The 20,635-nt window shown below is 31.7% G+C and overlaps 2 protein-coding genes and 1 long non-coding RNA gene across 8 annotated transcripts; 2 read left to right on the top strand and 1 right to left on the bottom strand.

Annotated features, from left to right (window-relative positions):
• Window positions 1-1,819: 1,819 nt before the first annotated feature.
• Window positions 1,820-10,650, bottom strand: LOC130452151 (uncharacterized). Of its 6 annotated transcripts, none has more exons than XR_008910872.1 (8): window positions 9,337-10,650; window positions 7,588-7,764; window positions 7,215-7,529; window positions 6,853-6,965; window positions 6,601-6,792; window positions 5,834-6,079; window positions 3,792-4,127; window positions 1,820-2,036 (listed from the first exon to the last, which is right to left on the bottom strand). It is a non-coding gene; the product is annotated as an uncharacterized LOC130452151 (long non-coding RNA). The 6 variants fall into 6 exon arrangements; XR_008910870.1 differs by lacking the exon at window positions 1,820-2,036 and adding an exon at window positions 2,176-2,834 and having other exon boundaries at window positions 6,853-6,960; XR_008910875.1 differs by lacking the exon at window positions 1,820-2,036 and adding an exon at window positions 2,201-2,708.
• Window positions 10,651-10,757: 107 nt separating this feature from the next.
• On the top strand, window positions 10,758-13,179 carry LOC130452150 (uncharacterized). Its single transcript, XM_056791465.1, has 2 exons — window positions 10,758-12,480; window positions 12,560-13,179. Exons 1-2 carry the CDS (start codon window positions 12,352-12,354, stop codon window positions 13,043-13,045), a joined length of 615 nt encoding a protein of 204 aa, XP_056647443.1. The 5' UTR covers window positions 10,758-12,351; the 3' UTR covers window positions 13,046-13,179.
• Window positions 13,180-16,381: 3,202 nt separating this feature from the next.
• LOC130452149 (SCAN domain-containing protein 3-like) lies at window positions 16,382-18,752 on the top strand. Its single transcript, XM_056791462.1, has 2 exons — window positions 16,382-16,476; window positions 16,612-18,752. The coding sequence occupies exon 2, from the start codon at window positions 16,628-16,630 to the stop codon at window positions 18,431-18,433; it is 1,806 nt and encodes a 601-aa protein (XP_056647440.1). The 5' UTR covers window positions 16,382-16,476; window positions 16,612-16,627; the 3' UTR covers window positions 18,434-18,752.
• Window positions 18,753-20,635: the final 1,883 nt, after the last annotated feature.

The following is a 20,635-nucleotide window of genomic DNA, read 5'->3' on the forward strand; positions in this document are numbered from 1 at the left end:
AATTGCTCACTTTACTAATTTTATAGCTGCACGTCAACGCACATGTCTTGGATGTTTGTCTTAAGGTAAGATGTCACAGCAAAATTACAACCCAATAGAATAAAAATGTATGGAAAACAAATTGCTGATTTCATTGAAATAATCGAAAAAAATTGATTCGATCAAACATTATATAACGAGAATTTGTACAAGATTGCTACTTCAAGACCTGCTTCTCCTGAGGTTGCGGATTTTCTACTAAATAATGAAAAAATGCTAATGATTTAAGGAACCAATTTGTCAATGAATGCGTTGAAGATGAAAGTAGTTTTGTGAAGCCAATAAAAAAACTTGCTAAATCGCCAAAGAAAAATAAATTGATTTGGGGAATAAAATTGTTGAGTTGTGATTCTATTCAGTAGAATGTTGGGTATTTCCTTCACTCATAAGGTTCATATCGAGAAAGTTTTGACATTCCCACTTACTCCAATGCCAACATCAATGTGTCATCCAGATGGTTCAATCTGTAAAACTAACAAATCACAGTTAGCTAAGCTCATAGACACTGTTGAGCAACAAATGTCATCTTTTGATGTTTGTCTTGTTGATGTTTTCTTTTTGTTGCATCTAATGAAAGATGTACATATGACGGTATATCTAAAAAATTTGTGAGTACTATCTTCCATAAGAAATCTATTCGGATTGACATTATCTTCGACCAATATTTTTTGCCGTCTATCAAAGATTGTGAGCGTTCACGCCGAGAATAATCAACTTGTCCAGTATATATTGGTCCAAATCAAGTTCGGCCACATAATTTTGGAGCAGAACTCAAAAATATCCAATTCAAAGAAGCTCTTGTTCAACTTTTTCATTAATCACTGGGATACTGAAGAAATGTTATAACTTTTATTGTTAATAAAACAATTTATGGAAGTTCTAATAAATGTCATTCTTAAAAAATTGTAAATAACATAGTTATATTAAAATTACTGAAGAATCATTATCATGTGAAAAACAAGAAGAAGCTGATTCTAGAATTATTTTCCACATTTGTCAAATTGATTTAGACGCAGAATTTGTTATATGCTGTTCAGACTCTGATATTTAAATTATACTTCTGGGAAATATGGATCATTTAAACGCATCTTTCAAAAATTTGGAAAAATATGGGTGTAGGCAATCAGCAGCGATACATCAACGTAAATGAACTGTACCGAATCCTTGGTGTCTCTTTATAGAAAGCTATACCATGTTTCCAGGTGCTTACTGGATGTAAGTACACGCCAGCATTTTTTAGAAAAGGTAAAGTTAGGCCTTATAAATCAAATTTTATTTTCAATAAATTCAATAAATTTCTGTTCCAATGTTTGAATTTCTTATATATAAATTTGTTCTGAATAGAAGGAATGTAAGTAACGTAATTTTGAAATTATTTTCTGTCTCATTCTTGATCATATTCTACAACTCTCTCTCTTTCTCTTTGACTACTAGCATCATAGGACAATACTTTACATGAGTTTTTAATTTTTTTGGCAAATTATCTTTAGACTATTTTATCTTCAAAGAATACAATATAAAAAATACGGACATTCTAAAATGTTGTGAATTTTTAATTTTAGGAAATAAAAAATTCGCACACTGAAAATGTCTGGCGATAAAAAATGTATGTCTGGGAGACCTATCTAAAGACAAAACTTTAAGAATCACGCGTTCAATAATTATTAAAAAATTCAGGATTATTACTTGTACAAGTAGGATGCGCATTAACAAACGCAACTGCTACTGCTAGCCAGGTAGCCCAGACTCTAACCGAAAGAGTAAGAAGAACGACATATCAAAAAATCAACTGACCTGTAATTCTCTCTCAAACACGTTACTAGCTCCTATACTACTACTCTTCAACTGAGTATAGAAAAATCATTTTCCTGTCAAATAATGAATACAATAATTTGAAGTGGCATCCTACAAATTTTATTTCATTATTATTTGTGTTTCCATCAATGAATTGTAGTTGACATTCAAAAGATGGAGGAGCATTTCAATATTGGAAAGACCTAAAAAAAAACACTTTCTTTATTTATGCTCAGCTACTAAGCCTTTTGATGTGTTTAAAAAAATATTTATTTAAAAATGTTGTCCTGTTCATTAAACAAATACCTCAAAGTTTGTATGGGAAGAAAAATGTGTATGGTAATCACATATTTTATTACCTTCACTTTCTACAATATACAATAGTTAAATACAGGGTACACACGTAAATATGTTAACCTGTGAAATAGAGTAGCAGCAATTTGGTTATATTATATCGTCGACAGACCAGCAAATGCCAAATGTAGTTCCAAAGAATATAAAAAAATTGTATATTTTAAACGAGATATCCCCTACAATATTTGACAATTTTCAATTATTTTCTATTGCCAGATAAAGGCAAATATATATTGACCATCGATGTGAGGAAAGTAGGAAAATGTTTTTATTACAACCGTTGCGTTAGTATCAACATGCTGAGAAAATAAAATGAGTCACTTTGTTTATACTGGTTTTATAATGATATAATATTGGTTTTATTTTATTAAATTATTCTTTTCTATGTTAGGCTAAGAACTCATAGACTACAATATGTAAATACTCATTTTGTTTAGATTTCTTTGTTTCTAACATAATGGAGCGCCTCCTCTTCATCTCAGAGGTGTTCTTTGGCTAGGGATGGCCAACCCGCTGCTTGCCTGGGAGAGTTTGGCGGTTTAAAAATTTATCAAACATTTAAAAAAAAATTATTATTGTTCCAATAGTCTATTCTGGAATGCCTGAAAACGCGGAATCCCAACAAAAGTAAAAAATAATAATCTAATCTGAAAAAAACATATACGAGCAAATAGTATTGTATTCACTTTTGAGAAATCTGAAAATACAAGCATTTTTGCTGATTTACAAAAGCTTAGTGAAAATTCGAGAAACAAATATCTCACTAAATGACTAAATAGGGAAATTATTAAATACTACAAGTTATTTTATAATAATGATTAATTCTGTTTAAAATGTTAACTCCCAAGTTTTTGGTATTTATTTATATTAATACTAATATAATTTTATCTGTGGCTCGCCGAAATATCAACACAATAACTTATTGTATTATTTGTATACAGATTGGCTTTTTTTTCTATTTTCTTGGCCCGCAAGATCATTTGGGATTGTCACTCCTAGGAGAGATAGATTCAAATATATTAAAAAAATGTGAAGATCAGAATAGAATTGAATATAAAAACATAACCTATAAAAATGCTGATATTTGCAGATGATATAATGTTATAGTAAATTTTAAAAATAGAATCCAAAAATTAATGGATGTCTGATCCTTAGAAATAAGAAAAATGACAAAACTAAAGTTGAAATAATAAATGTAAATCAAAAGAAACCAAATCTGAAGCTAAAACTTCAGGGAGAATAACGACATTAGGATACCTTAGTATGGTACCAACAGAAGACAGAAAACCAGGTAAAAGAACAAATAAATTTACAACAGTACCAACTATAACCTACACAGCAGAATATATGACAATAAAGAGAAAACATATCTTAACCCAATGATAATTGAACATTCGAAAGAAAATTGAAAAATATAGAAATTGGAAAATAATTAAAACAAAAATCAATAAAAATTGAGACAAGATACAGCTGAATTGATATGTATATATTATAAGAATGAAGACATGTACACTACACCATTGAAAACTGAGAAAAAACTTTGGTGAATAGAGCTAATGAAAGAACTAAGAATAAAAATATGAGATCACAGGAAATATACTAACCTCCAAAACACCTTCAAACGGTACAAATTTACATAGTGAATCCATTTTTTGCTCTCATCTATCGTGATAAGGACTTCTCTAATCCATTTTAACCATTTCTTAAGCCAACCGGTCAATTCTTTTTCGGTTTCCTTGTGATATGGAGGTCTTGGAGGAAGTGAACTTGATTTTTACATAGTGAATCCATTTTTTGCTCCTATCTATCGTTTTAATGACTTCTCCAGTCCATTTTAACCATTTCTTAAGTCAGCCGGTCAATTCATTTTCATTGTTCTTGTATTTTGGAGTCTGGAAGGAAATTAATCGAAGGAAACCAACTCTCGACCTCAGAGCGCACTAGAAGAAAATTGGCTCAACATTATAAAAGAAACCATATCGAACTTGATTCAGCTAATGTCTAATCATATGAGAAATATTAGTATAGAAATTACCCATTATTGAAAATTAAGTGATATATTAGATAATAGTTAATACGCCATCATTGTTACGATAATAAAACGAGTTAATTTGTATTATTAGTAAGAACATTTAATTTTTTTTATTTGATGCCTATTTGAAGTCAAATATTACCAAAGGAACTATTTTTATGTCAAATGCAGAGGAAGCTACTTCCTATTTCACAAAGGTGTGAGCACTTTCATAAATATATTTTTAGTGGAACTGTGATTTTTGAAAGTAATGAAAAGACTTTAACAATTTTTCTAAGAATCATAAGAATAAACCCATCTAGAACTTCAAATATTAGGTTAAATTTGGAACAGTACCATATTATGATATCTTTATTGAATTGAAAATTGGGTAATAAACTTTTTCTTGCAGATGCACTATCAATATCGTTTAACACAGACTTAAATTATTTAATATTGGTACATCAGAAAAATGTAAAAATAATGCCGATAACACCACAGGATTAAGTAATATGGAAAAGTTGTTTATTTCAAAATATATTGAGAGACCTGCCTCGTGAAATAAAAGAGCATATTATTATAAAATTTCCGAAAGCCTGAGTCCCTCCGTTCTATCTATGAAACTGAGTTTATGCATCATTTTATTAATAAAAAATCAAAAATTATGGATCTTTAAGCATGAGGTGTTCAGACGAAGTTATCTAAAATCTAAGCAGATGGCAGGAAAAAAAGCTACAAGCTTGTTTTTGGGAGAAACTTCAAATTTCTTCACACTCACCTCTCAAACTTTTCAAATAGAAATCAAACATAACATGAAAATAAAAACTCTCATCTTTACAAGAGATGATCACAAATGCTCGGTTTTGGTTAGTTTCCCGGTGTAAAAAAGATCCTTTATTAGGCCCCACAAATAAAAATCTAGGCAAGTTAGGTCTGAAGATCTGTATGGCCAAATAAATAAACTTGTCCTATCCACCTATCAGGAAAAGTTTGATCTAAAAAATGCACAACTTATATGGAATAATATGCCGGGCAATCATCAGATTGTAAGAACATGTCACTACAAATGACTAAATAAGGGCATATTTTCTAAAAGAAAAGACACAATTCGTTTTTTCACAAGTATAAATATTTTTCTTAATTAACTATCTCATTCAAAAAACTGGCCCAATTATTTGTCCGCCTAGAAACCCACGCCATTCATTTACAGACCAACGACACTGATGTTGGATTTCCCGCATCCAATGGGGATTCGTTTGGAACCAGTAGTGTTGTTAATTGTTAGATTTATTACCTAGTTTATTTAATGATACGTTTTCATTGTTAGTAATATTAGCTTCACTTTTAGATAGCGCCATTCATCGGCAAATCTAAGATTATTATAAGAACAGTTTAAATGACTGCAGGTAAGCCAATGTAAGAACTTTCCATACATTCTAATTTTGTTTTTATAAAGATTATAATAAGAATAAGTATTAGTTTTAGACTGATAGGTCTACTACTCTATTTTCTATAAAAAAGTATAATTTTCCTTCGATTTGAAGAGTTTCGTAATAATTGCTATGATTTTTCTTTCAGCCCACAACATATTTAATACTGATTTGAACATACCACCTCTGGGATCACTGAACATACCTTCTCAATATATATTCACCCATGTATCTAAAAGTATGACATCGAATCCAATAAAGGTATATTCATAAAGATTGTATAATCTAATACATAAAATTCTCGTGTAGTCGTATTTGTTGCCAAACTCCTCCAAATTAACTGGATCGATTTTCGTGATTTTTTATGTGAATATAGTGTAAGTCCAAGAATCGGCCAACATCTATTTTTCATATCTCTATATGTTAAGGGTCGCTCACACCAAAATAATACCTAAGAAAATATTTCAAAGAAATAATGTTTATGGCAAAACAACTTTTGACGGGTCAGCTAATATTTATTATAATAATTAGATAGAAGGGTGAATGCTCAATACATTCTTGTATAAAGTATATTACATTTATGTAATTTTGATGACCTATATATTTTGTAAAATATGTATTAGAATGGTCAAAAACTGGAATTGATGTTTCTCAAAAATGGGTCATAACATGAATTTGAATATAATAACAGAACCAATTTTTGAAAATATTTTCTAATTTACAAATTTATGGTGAAATTCAACTAATTTGTTTTTTGTGCCATACTTAAAAAACCGACTCGACAATTGCATCTTAGATAAGAACTTTAGTTGCTTAAAATAGAGTTTTGGATTAAGGCAAAGTTAAAATAACATCTAATATCTGTTATTAGCAATTGACAGAAAAGTTTCTGGACATTCCAAATTTTCATGAAAATACTCCCCAAAAAATCGAAGAATACTTGGAGAAAATAATAAAATGTATTACACTCACCATTTGTACTGAAGCTATACAAATAATTATTTGCAGCTTTCTTACTACATATTGAATAAAAGGAGATTAGTAAGATTATCAAGTCATATCGATCCATCCAAAGAGCAAATACTCATTGCGATTAATCTTGTTTTCTACTATTTGCATTTTAACATCTTAGTTGGCAAATCAGTTTCAAGTTACTACTTCAACCTAAAAACAAGAAAACACTTCTTCAGTTAAACGACACAAAATGTATAGTTTGCTTATTACTGGGTATTGTGATAAAGCAAGAAAATTTTTTTCTTTAGTAATAATTTAATTTCCACTGCTGCATTCACTGCATTCAGTTGAAGTTAGAGGCCTTTTCCTGTTCTCTTTCTTCCCTCAAAATAAAAAAATTATACATTACATTTAATAATTCAACAGAAAAACATTTTCACACATATGTTTTTTTGGAAAAGATGACTTTTTATATGTATCAATATTTCTGCGCCTACAAAAATGAGACTTTTGTGATTTAAATAAATCCAAAATATAGTGTTAAATTATAGAAAAAATCAGCTTTTCGCCACAAAAATTCACACAAATACGAATCTAGCATATTCCGATATTTTACTAATTCGTACTTGTACCTTATCTTTGCTCTTTATGTATGTGCTCCAGTTTCCTTATTAATAGTGAAGTGTATAAAATTCATCTTCTACTTTTGTAGTTTTGGTATTGGAATTCCAGACATCAGACATAATAGTAGTTCCGGGTTCTAAGTACTGGCCAATAATATAAAGCCACACTTTTTTTCTCCTGAAAGGCACGGCAAACAAAAACATTTCCCATCCTCTTGACAAATTCCCACAAACACCTAGTGATGCGTCCTCAATTGTATATCGTTTGTGAATAAACAGGACTCATCAATTTATATGGTTTTTTTGGGTTCTTGCAACAATTCCCTAAAATAATTTTTCCATTCGGTTACCTCATCATTACTTGACCCTAATTCTTTCGTACCCTATTTCTCTTGTGGCCATGCATGTATCAATAATGCTAGGGTTTCATAATAATGTACTGCATTCCAACCAAGTCCCCATTCTCATAAGTTTTTCGAATTGGCAACTTCTCTTCTTGTACACCCACCGAACTTAATTATTACTATAAATAGTACGCATCACTTGTTTCTGCTGTTTCCTTTTGAAATAATAAATTTTTTTAAATTCTGCTGTTTCCTTTTGGAATAATACACTTTTTTTAAAAATTCTACTGCATTTTTTCGACACTACTTTTTTCAATGAAAAAGTATATAACTAATATTTTCAAATTAACTATCAGAACCACTCTATGATAATACTGAGATAAAATACCATTTCAAAATCCAATCACATACGTTTGTAAATATTACGTCACCTAATAGATTCACACAATAAACATCAGCTACAACAACATGTAATAAGGAAAGCCTAAATAAATACAATTGATAAATTAAGCTAATACCATATCTATTAAGGAATTGCAAAATCTCTCATATTCATTAAATCATTCCACAATTTTCTACAAGAAATATTCAATACTGAGAAAGATTTCAAATGTAATTTTAAATCAACAAAAACAGAAAAGAGAACATCAGCTTAATGAGATCTATATACCATTACTATCAATCACCTTACTGACAATGTAAGTGATATATGTATGTTATAATTTATTAACCAAGCTAAAGAATAATATTATAGAGTACAACGTAACTATAGTGAATTGTGAATACAACAATACATTATACTACCCTCATATTTCTTCACTATACTGAATAAATAAATAGCCACCTTTATATTGCCCTTCTCTTTTGTGTTTTTTTATATTTCACCTATTTATCCATTTTGGTGGACATTAAATATTATATAAAATTAGTTGAAAATAAGTTGATAATTATATTGAACTATAAAGTTTACTTCTGTTTAAATTCATCAAACTATCAATTTTCACAAGAAGCAGAGATAACATTTATAACACTGTTACATTAACAGTTTAAAGGCAATGATTCACTTAATTAATATGTTCATTATTTTTGCAATTTGAGTACCTACTTACATTATTTCATAAAATGTAAACATGTTTTCTAGAAGCAATATTGAGGTATTATAAGCTAGCAGAAAAGAATTGATTACATTATTAAAATATAATAATATGAAAAGGTATTCATGGTGTTTTAATGATCACAACTGTTGCAATTAAAAAATGTGCTAGTTTGGTTACATACACTACGCCACTCACTTCCCTGATTGCCTTAACAGACAGTAGAACACAAGTGTAAAAACCAGCAATAGTATCCAAATCCCCAGCCATACTGAAAACAGCTGCTGAAAGAACCTTTTTCATTTCATATATCAATTGGATGTAGATTGTTTTCCATCAGTTATATAAACAGATTTAAATTGATAATACAATATGGGCTAATCTAATACAACTCCAGAAAATAATGTTTTTATTCCTCAATTTTTCATTTTATTTATTAGGAGTTATTTGAAGGTTCACAAAGAAACTGATTTACAATACACCTTCAAGTTAGCATCCCTATCACAATTAACAACAACTTTTTTGTCACTATTGAACAATAAATATCCAATTATAATTGTTTATTTATAAATTATTTTAATTTTCTCTTTGATAGCCTATTTTTCATTTAATTCTCAATTTTATTAGCAAACACCAACTAACCTATCTTCATTTTACTCACAACATGAGGATACTAAATATAGGAAGGTTTACCTGTTTTATTCTGGTTATCCGCATATGTTCTGAAGCTTCTTCCTACTACCTTTCACTAATTCATAATGTTGGTGTTATTTGGATGCTAATATTTTTAAACTCTGTGGCTTTCTTCAGCTTCATAATTTTAACCATTTTTACTTTGAAAGTACAAACTTCATTCCTGTATTCTGCATACAAGTCAATCAACTGTTTCATGTTGTTTCGTTGTTTATTGTTCAATTTCTTTTTTTTTTATATGTTTTATTAAAACTATATTTATTTACTAGTAGTTTTATTTATTAGCACTTTCATTATCAGGTTTTAATGCTAACATATTTTTTTTCACTGTGCTATCTTCTTCTTTTTTATATCTCTCGACAGGACTAGGGATATTCGATATAAATCGATGCATCGAAAACATTATAAATTTTTTTAAGCATGTTTTTAGAGATATTCATTCATACTTCTCTGCAAAACTATTTGACTGGTGATAAAAAAGGATAGAAAACTCCAAATAAAAATTCCATGATTTAGTAAAATTTCTAAATTCTATACTGTTATAGGGAACATTATCAGCATAGAAGATATCAGGAACACCAAATTTAGAAAACAAAACCTTACAATGCTTGATCATAGTAAAAGCTGTTTTATTTTGGGTTGGAAAAACTTTCAACCAATGAGAGTAGCTGTCAACAATTAACAAATAGCTTTTGGACTGGTAATCAAAAAAGTCGGAAAATAATATTTGCCACGGTCTTTGGTGGCGTCCATAAGTTACATGAGGTGTTCAAAGGAGGAGGCGGTCAAGTTAAATCTTTCCAGATCTCACTTGGGGAGAGGGGGGTTTCAACAAATAGAGAACCATGTAAAATTGTGTGAAAGTAAAGTTAAATTGAAGTAAGAAATTTTTCTAGAATAAAAATATATGCGAAATTTTACACAATGGTGTTTGTCGTACTACCCCGAACTCCGCAGAGTAGCACAATAGCTCCCCGATTGTTTATGTGCTTTCGACCAGCCGTATCGATACGCGCGACTCGATGAATGTCGTAGCGTAAAGACCCGAGTAACCGCGACGCAAGTACAGGTCCTATAACCTGCTTTGTTGATGCCCGCCAATATTTTATTTAACAACTTTTTTGTTACTATTTTAATGATTAAACAAGAGTTTTCAAGAATATTATAATGCTTACGTTAAAAGACACATCTACAAGACAAAGAAATGCTGTCAAGAATAAGTGGTAAAGTTATGGAACACAGCAAAACAAAAGTATGCAAAGAAGATTTGATGAAACATATTCAGCATGAGATTGATCAGCAGCGGAAAAAAAGGTCTCTCTCTCTCTCTAAGGTAGGTTAGATACCTCTATTTATTTATGGTATAAATTTAATTTTAATTCATCTAAATGTTCTTGATTTTAGGTATTTTAGGTCCTTTAGCTATTTTAGAGACCTAAAATCAAGAAAATTTAGAAGCATTGATATATCAAAAGATCTAAGAAATAAGAAATAGGAGAAATTTAATTTTATGTACAATATATTTCAAGATTGTGCTGAGGAGAAAAAAATATAGATCCTCTTAGCGGAAAGTTAAAAAAAATGCATAATTTTGTTCTAAACGTCTCTAATTCGTGAATCTTGAGTCTTTATAATGATATATTTATTCAAGGGAAACACTCGGAGCTCTGATAATGTTTCAACACAAGTACTCAAGGTATGTCAAACTTAGAATGCGCGAGTCAAACTGAAATTAACATCCAGATTACTCAACATGAGGAATCAGTGACACGAAATGAACCTCAACTGGCAGGTTAGTGTTTACCTTCTTTTTGTATGTGCGACATTTTCTTTATTTTTTCTTTCCCCTACAGGTGCTACAAAACGGAAAATTCAGCGACGATGAGAGATGAGAAGTTTCGGCAAGAAATTGATAATTTTGAAAAACAGCTCAAACCTAAGGAGAACCAAAGAATATACTCGATGAAGCATAGAAAAAATAAAAATTATCGAATTGTGTTCTAAAAATCCTGGAGCAGCAAAATCGTTGATACTTCGAGCAAGGTCTAGACGTCCGCGCTTGGAGGAAGAGCAGTCTGAATTGCTGAAAACTATTAGTGATTTAGCTATGTTTGGTGCATCAGCTGAGGAACGGAGTCTCTGTGAAATTGTTCCTAGTGTCCATAGTCTTTCAGAGCTGCTCACTGAAAAACTTATCGAGCTGGGATTTAATATTTCTCGAAGCGCCGCTTACATTCCACTGTTACCTAGACGGGCAGATACGCGCTAGGCTAAGCGCCACTTAGTGACTGTACCGGTGAAGTTGAGTCGTCCCGAAGCAGACCATCATAAAGCGCACCAAGACCAATACTTTTCTGTAGCTTCCATAAGGTCACTAGAAACTGTAGCCTCAATACTTGGCCCTGATTCTATATCTTTTTTATCCCAAGATGACAAAGCATGGGTCCCCATAGAATTGACAACAGCAAACAAACAGGCGCCTTTGCTAATGCACGTTGAGTATAAAGTGTCGTTACCAGATCACGACTTTATAATTGCTGCAAGACATAAATTGATCCCGAGTGTCTATGCTTTGTGTGAAGTAAAACCGAATGAGATGGGGCGGCCAGAAGCCGTCTCATATAGTGGACCAACATATATAGCAATCCGAAGTGGTAAGCACTCGTCTTCGACTGCAATTAGTCAAGCTGAAGACTTGGACACTCTCTTAACTCTTCAGCCTTTTGGTAAATTAATGAAAAACGAAGACGATAAAATCAAGCCTGTCCTTATTATTTCGAACGATGGCGGTCCCGATGAGAACCCGCGATATTTGACGCAATATTCATTGGGACTAATGCCCCCGGCAGAAGTGCTTTCAATAGAGTAGAGAGACGCATGGCTCCACTTAGCCGAGAACTATCAGGTGTTGTTCTTCCCCATGACTCTTTTGAGACACATCTTGACTCCACGGTAAAACAATTAATGATGACTTAAAAAAAAGATAACTTCAAAAAAGCAGAAATATGGTCCGCAATGTGCATTGATAGACACAAAGTTATTGCTAATTACATCGACCCAAACGACGACATTTCTAATGTTCCAGATTTTCCAGCTGAAGAATGGTACACCGAGCATTTTAGAGAGAGTCAATATTTACTTCAGGTAAACAAAATCACCATTTTTCTAAAATATTTTTTTAACAAGCATCTTTATAAATAATCAAAAATAATTATCATTTTAGGTTGTAAAATGCGATGATCAGCAGTGCTGCAATCCGCGTCGGAGTTCTTTACATGATATTTTTTTATTACCTCCATATCCCATTGAAGTTAATGGAGATCCGGCGATTCCGGGTCCTGAACAGCATGATGGAAAAACATTTGCAACATTCTTCATTCGCCATTGCCTACCTATTCAACCATTACACACCTTCACAAGCATGCCTTATGATGACCTCTATTGTCCAAGTTTACGTCACGATATAGAAAAGAGATGCTGCAATACATGTGGTATCTATTTCGTATCCATCATCATGCACGAGATGTGCAAACACTTAAATTGCGACCACCGTGTATTGTTTCAAGACCAGCGACTGTGTGCAAGCGACAAAGGTTTGGAGTGGCTCAATCAGAACGAAGTTGAAGGAGCAGATGATTTCATTGAAAATTATTTGAATATGTTGGTTCTAGTAGTCACTCTTGGGAGTACACGAGTCTCCATGGACTGAATTAGAATAATCTCTTATTAATTTACGTTGAAGTATTTATTATTTAATTTCATCACAGTGATTTTAAACTAAGGCAATATTCTCAAATCACAATTGTATACTAGTCTTTAATAAAAGTGATAGTGCAAATTGTTTTTTTTTTGTATTTTTTTTAAATCCAATGAATTTTACAGCCAAAAACACATTATAAAAAATCTCACGTGAGAATGGGGGAGGGGGGTGTAGGTAGTAAAGAAAAATCTTACGAAATCTCATCAGGAGGGTGGGGAGTCGAAAAATCCTAGAAAATGTCTCACGTAATTCATGGACGCCCCCTTTCTGGTGTTTTATGGGGTACAAGAGTCTCTTTTAGGTTAGCTGGCCTATTGAATTGACAAGTTTCACAATTTCTTACATAGTTCTCAATATCTTTAGACATTTTGAGCCATATCACAATTTTACGTGATTGTAATTTACATTTTTACATTCCAAAGTTGACCAAATGTATTAATTTAAACATACTACTTCCAAGTTTCAGAAGGAACAACAATTTTTTTGGTTGTAAAATAGCAAATTGTCAGAAAAATATTTGTTATGTCTCAAGTTTAAGGAATATTTCAATTCAGAAGTCAACTTTTTATCAGTGTTGGGCTATGAGTTATACAACAATCATTATTAACAGCATTTTGAAAAACAATTTCCTTTTCTGCAGACATCGGTACAGTTAAAGAGAGTGCATGAACAGTGTATTCTAGTTCTGTATCTAAGGGAGTCTCTGATTTAATATAAGATCTACTTAATGCATCTGCGACATACATCTTAGGACTAGGTAAATATCTTGGGTCTAAAAGTTTTTCAATCGCCGAAACAGCTTGTACATTTTTTTAGAAGGTTGCACTTTATATTGCAGCTTATCAAAGTTAAATTTTATATATTTTAAAGATCATTTCTAATATTTTTTAAATTTAATTACAGATTAAATTGCTTTTCCTTCCAGCTTAGCTAAAATTTCGTCACACCTAGGAATAATATAATGCTCTCGACAAATATATTTGTTATATCAGTTGGAAACTCAACTTTAGAAATTATACTTTTTTGTTCAAGATTATCTAACGTTGATTTTAGTTTTTCATTAAAGGCCAATGGTACCTTCTTTGTGTTTGTATAATCTAATTTCCACATAATCTGAAATTCATCCGAAGCCCTCAAAAATGTTTTTAAAATTTTTATTTACTCCATTTCTTGTTTTTGGCAGTATTATCATCATCTTGGTTTGAACTATACTCCCTCTAGATATCATGTTAAAATGTAAACAATCACCTAACTCCAGTGAAGGCCCTGACTCTAAATCAACTATAAAAAATTCAACATTTTTAAATTGACTTTTATAAAAACACTCAATTTCAAAAGGAAATTATTGTCATGTTGAAATAATTTTAGATTTATCAACATGTAGATCATTAAAATATTTCAAAGGTACAACGCTAGATTCAGCTCCTGTTTCAAGCTTAAACATAATGTCAATTGTCAATATTGTTAACAATAATAGGTTCATACCAGCTATTCTTTTTAATATTTGGCTTATGCTCATTAATAAAAATAGAATTCTCAATACCTGCATTGTCCCTACTTATAATGTCTGAATTCTGAATTTATATTGCCCAAAACATGTACTTCTGATGTTAGTTTCTTAACCTCAGCTTCATCTTGTTCATTTGACCGATATTCTTCCTGCCTCCCGTTTTCTGGCTATTTGGAATTAGAATAATTACCTCGTTCTTACCACTTGTTTTGGTGCTGTTTGTCCTTGAAAAAACAAACCTTAGTAAAATGGCCTTTACGTTGACAAATTGCACAAGTTTGATTATAAGAGGGGCATTGTCTAGGTCAGTGATTCCCAAAGTGGTCCATATCGACCCCCAGGGGTCGATGAAGTCCTGCAAGGGATCTATGTAGGCAAAAAAATAAATTGGGGGTCCATGAAATAAAAATGGGGGTCAATAGATAGAAGTTTTCAAAATTACAAAATTTTAATATAATTTTTATATAATAATATAATTTTATATTAGTTATTAATATATTTTATGTTGTATTCGTTACATCAAAGGAAAACAAATACGTTAGCAAACGAATGTATATCGAAGCAAAAATCACTCTCTAATCTAAGCTAATGAAAAGAATCACGATTTGTAAATATTAAACATCCGTTGTTGTTGAAATTTGATTAAGCAGAATTGTTTTTAAGAAAGAAATAAAAGAGCAATGACGACACGCTCCGTTTTTATGTATGTGCAAGCATATTCTTTGTGAGGGCTTCGGTCCACTAATAGTCCGAGAGCCAGCTGTCGAAAATCGAGACGATTATTTAAAGCATGAGATTTACAGGGTAGATAGATAATGATGAATGAAATTAACTGAATTCCGATCATCTGATCTATTTCAAATTTCTAAAAGAGTACAAAATAATTGCATATAATTAATTTTTCCTATAATTTCAATAAAATTATTAATTAATTACGAATTAAGGGTTGTTTTCTTTAACTAGCCGTATAATTAATAAATATTTTCTTGTTCAGAATTAAATAATCTACAAATCTATGATAGTACGGTGCTTTAATTCCGATTATAACTAGTAAAAAATTCAACATTTGTTCTCGTATCACTATTGCGCGGCTAATTAAGGGTAATTTGCCCTATGTTTCCGTAGGCTTTCTTGAGATAATTTAATATTTTCTTGTTCAGAATTAAATAATCTACAAATCTATGATAGTACGGTGCTTTAATTCCGATTATAACTAGTAAAAAATTCAACATTTGTTCTCGTATCACTATTGCGCGGCTAATTAAGGGTAATTTGCCCTATGTTTCCGTAGGCTTGCCTGAGATAATTTAATATTTTCTTGTTCAGAATTAAATAATCTACAAATCTATGATAGTACGGTGCTTTAATTCCGATTATAACTAGTAAAAAATTCAACATTTGTTCTCGTATCACTATTGCGCGGCTAATTAAGGGTAATTTGCCCTATGTTTCCGTAGGCTCGCCTGAGATAATTTAATATTTTCTTGTTCAGAAATAATATATTTTTTTGTATTCTATATATTCTGATCTTTAAATCTGAGTCAAATTTAAAACGAAATACCACTGCCACTACCACTATAAATAAATTACCGGAAATAACCCGTTTTAGGGGCAATTCCGTGGATGGACATTAGGCAAGCTATGATTTTTGGAATCCTCATATCATTATCTATCTACCCTGTAAATCTCATGCTTTAAATAATCGTCTCGATTTTCGACAGCTGGCTCTCGGACCATAAAGGTTCAATCAAAAACAGTGTTAATTTTGCTGTGATTGACATCAGTTGAATAATAGCACTGTGCACTTTGTGTTTTACTTTGTTATCCTCAACGAAAGGAATACTAATTTGATTCGAAGTTTCGAAGAAAAGTAAGTACCTCTTACATTATTTTTTATAAAACATTAATTTTGTTCTTGTTGTTAGAACTGAAGAAAAATTTAAAATAAATAAATTAAATTTTTAATTATTGTTTTATGTTATATATATAGCTTTGTTGTCCACAGATAACCTATACTAAGCATGTCCCAATCAAAAAAGAAATGTAGACAGTACAATGTTGATTATCTGAAGTTTGGCTTTATTCCATCATTGTCGAATAAACAACTGCCATTGTGCCTTATATGCAACAAAGTATTTAGCAATGACGCCATGAAGCCATCTAAGCTGGAAGATCATTTAAGAAGATGTCATCCAGATAAATTAGATAAAGATTTGAAATATTTTCAAACTCTCAAAGAGAATCTTCAGAAGAGATCCACGCTGGACAAAATGTTCACTTTGACGTCACAAAGAAATGATGGTGGTTTTCGAGCGTCTTATAATATCTCGCTACTTATAGCAAAATCCGGAAAACCGCATACCATTGGAGAGCAGTTAATTTTGCCAGCCGTTGAAGAGGTTATAAAGACTGTTTTACACAAACCTGCGTTTGATATCATAAAGAAAATACCCTTAAGCAACAATTCTGTTCAAAGACGCATTGATGAAATGAGTGATGATATTGAAAACTTCCTATGTAAATATTTGCAAACGACCCATTTCTCTATACAACTGGACGAGTCAACTTTACCTGGAAATGAAGCATTATTACTAGCATATGTTCGCTTTATTATGGATCAAAATATCCACGAAGAATTGCTATTTGCGAGAACTTTGGCAACGGACACTAAAGGCGAATCAATTTTTCATGTTTTGAGGGATTACTTTATTGAAAAAGAAATTCCTCTATCAAATATAATATCTGTAGCTACCGATGGAGCACCTGCCATGGTTGGTCGATATCGTGGATTTATAAGCTTTTTAAAAGAAAGCGTACCCGGGGTATTAGCAGTACATTGCGTCATCCATAGACAACACCTAGTTGCTAAAAATTTGAATGAAAGATTGCATGAATCTCTGCAATTTGTCATTGACGCAGTAAACCGAATCCGCAGCAATGCGTTGAATACGCGATTATTTGCGCAGTTGTGTGAAGATAACGACGAGAACTTCCACCAATTACTTCTTCACACTAATGTGCGTTGGCTGTCGAAAGGTTTATGCTTGGTAAGATTTTTTGCACTTTTTGAAACTGTTCTAGAGTTTCTCGATGGTAGATATGAAAATTTAAAAGAAAGTTTATTAAAAAGAAAAACGGACATCGCGTATTTGACCGATTTATTTGCTGAATTGCATGAATCTCTGCAATTTGTCATTGACGCAGTAAACCGAATCCGCAGCAATGCGTTGAATACGCGATTATTTGCGCAGTTGTGTGAAGATAACGACGAGAACTTCCACCAATTACTTCTTCACACTAATGTGCGTTGGCTGTCGAAAGGTTTATGCTTGGTAAGATTTTTTGCACTTTTTGAAACTGTTCTAGAGTTTCTCGATGGTAGATATGAAAATTTAAAAGAAAGTTTATTAAAAAGAAAAACGGACATCGCGTATTTGACCGATTTATTTGCTAAATTTAATACGATGAATTTGCAGTTGCAAGGTGACAGTTTAAATTTGATTAAGACAAAGTCGGTCATTTCAGCGTTTCTTGTCAGAATTAAAATGATGAAGCAAAACATTGGACGGAGCGAATTTTCACAATTTCCCAATTTATCCCAAGTAAACTGCCAAGAAGACGATGTTCCAGTCTATGTGCATCATTTGAATGCACTCTACTCAGATTTTGAAACGAGATTCGAAGATATTTTGACGCTAGTAATACCACAATGGATTATTAATCCTTATGGTGATATTGAGGAGGCGGATATCTCATTACAAGAAGAATTAATTGGAATAAGTACAAACGAAGAACTTAAGGTAGAGTTCAGAAAGGGTTATCAATAATTTTGGCTTCAGAAAGACATACCTGCTACATATCCCGGAGTGTGGAATATCACGAGAAAGTTTTTAATTGCCTTTCCGTTTTCATATTTCGTAGAAAGAGGTTTCAGTGCAGTTACTAATCTTATTACAAAAAAAAGAAACAAACTGGACATAGTAAACCGAGGAGATTTGAGATTAAATGTTACTAAATTGAAGCCAAATGTTGATAATTTGTTATTAAAGCATCAAGTTCATCCCTCGCATTGAATGAATTAATTTCTTTTTTTTTACAACACATTTTGTTTAAAATTTAATTAATAAATTAGTTAATGTATAAAAATGTGTTTTTTTTTCTTTTACACTATAGGAACTACTTATTTATTAATTTTTTTAAAGAACAGGTGGGGGTCTAATAAAAACCATAAAATATGGCAAGGGGTCTACGAAACAAAAAAGTTTGGGAACCTCTGGTCTAGGTTGATGACTGAAAACACATCTTTCACATTTGCGTAAAAACTTAAGAGCATCAGCTTCTTGTGTTTATTCTGTACCACTTTTTAATAACTCAACATGTTTCATTGTAACTTCAATACTCCTACAATATTGAAGTGTCCTGTCTAATGACATTGATGGTTCTCTTAATAAGTGACTTTGAACCTATTTATCCAGAACACCCAGTGCTATTCTATCTTTTATCATCCTCTCTGCATAGCTGCTTTTACACTGACCCTTTTCACATACAAACACAAACAAACAGTTTGCTGCTTGAGTCTATATTTTGACCTTCTTTTTGCTGTATGCTGTTAAATTTAATTGTTTTCATACTTACATTTTTTTGGGTAAGAAATGATCATCAAAACAAAATAACACATCATCTAGTTTTGAAGTTTTGGTTGTTTCAAATGTATTATAGATATACAAGAATATTCAACAGCTACTTTTATATTTTCCTAAGTAGTGCTTTTTCCTGAAGCTAACAAAAATATTTCAAATATTTGCTTCCATTTGGACCATCCATGTGGCTCCTGTACGTTAAACGCTTCCGGGGACTTGAAGTATTCCATTTTTCACTACACTTTTGATACATCCGTACGATTTTCTTATTTTTAACTTCTCGTTTTTTATTATATTTATTGGAGGGAAAATGGCTTCTGTCTAACTTTTTTTTTATTCTTTTTAAGCTATCGGCTATTTTCGACTACGCTTCTGACACCATATTTCGTTGTTTATTGTACAATTGCTTCTTTTATTAAAAATATATTTATTTACTAGTAGTTTTATTTATTAGTACTTTCATTGTCAGGTTTACCAGCTATTTGTATTTATCAATGTCCCTCCTTCTTCTTTTTTATCTTTTGACAGGGTCAAAACTAAATAACTAAAAATGCATAAAACTTAAAAATATAGCCGATATTAAACGTGTCAAGTACCTAAAGCAAGTTACCAAATCAAGTAGCTAAATTTAGTAACTTGTATGTTGAAAACAACTTGACTAAACGCCGACTAAACGAGTGTAGACAGGTTGCTTCAGTCTAGTTTATTAGTACAAGGTGAGGGGATAATTTTTATTTGATTTGGTAGCGTGTTAAAATGTCTCGTTAGAGTGAAGCGACAACATTAAAGTTTGTAGAAGAATATTGCGAAAGGCGATGCCTATGAGGTACAAAGGCTATAATTTATAAAAATTAACAAGCTCGGGATTCGGCGTATAATGAAATTGAGGAGATCGTGGGCATAAAAGGATTCGGAGTGCCTGAAATGAAAAACAAGATACGGGCGTTGAGGTTAACTTAGTCTCAAGAAAAAAAGAAAATAAGGGATTTGATGAAGTCGGGAGCAGGATCGGAAGATACATATAATACATGAATTATAACGTACCTTGCGACCACGTGTTTGTTAGATGTTCCGGCAATATCATCTACACCTCTTTCTGCGATAGTTATTTGAAAATACTTTCAGTTCATTTTAGCGGAACACAATGATAATAAAACTTCACAATGACAGCAATATAAGTATGTTGACACTGACAAATTAGAAAGTTGCGCATCATAGGATGCGCACCAAAAACGTAACGAGGTCGTTCATGGATAGATTTTACTCCTCACATTTTTCTCATACCGAGCCCCTTATATATGCAAATCGATTCTTAAGGAGTGAACTCCAAAAACTTTTATTATTTCTTAAATCTGTCGGCCACTAAAATTTTTCCCCTCGTAAATATCA

The sequence above is a fragment of the Diorhabda sublineata genome, unplaced genomic scaffold (genome assembly GCF_026230105.1).
Source record: "Diorhabda sublineata isolate icDioSubl1.1 unplaced genomic scaffold, icDioSubl1.1 Dsub_21, whole genome shotgun sequence".
Taxonomy (NCBI): Eukaryota; Metazoa; Arthropoda; class Insecta; order Coleoptera; family Chrysomelidae; genus Diorhabda; species Diorhabda sublineata.

Coding starts and splice junctions, on each gene's coding strand:
- LOC130452150 (XM_056791465.1), top strand. CDS start 12,352: ATGTGCATTGATAGACACAAAGTTATTGCTAATTACATCGACCCAAAC. Junction 12,481..12,559: donor AGAGTCAATATTTACTTCAG/GTAAACAAAATC, acceptor TTATCATTTTAG/GTTGTAAAATGCGATGATCA.
- LOC130452149 (XM_056791462.1), top strand. CDS start 16,628: ATGTCCCAATCAAAAAAGAAATGTAGACAGTACAATGTTGATTATCTG.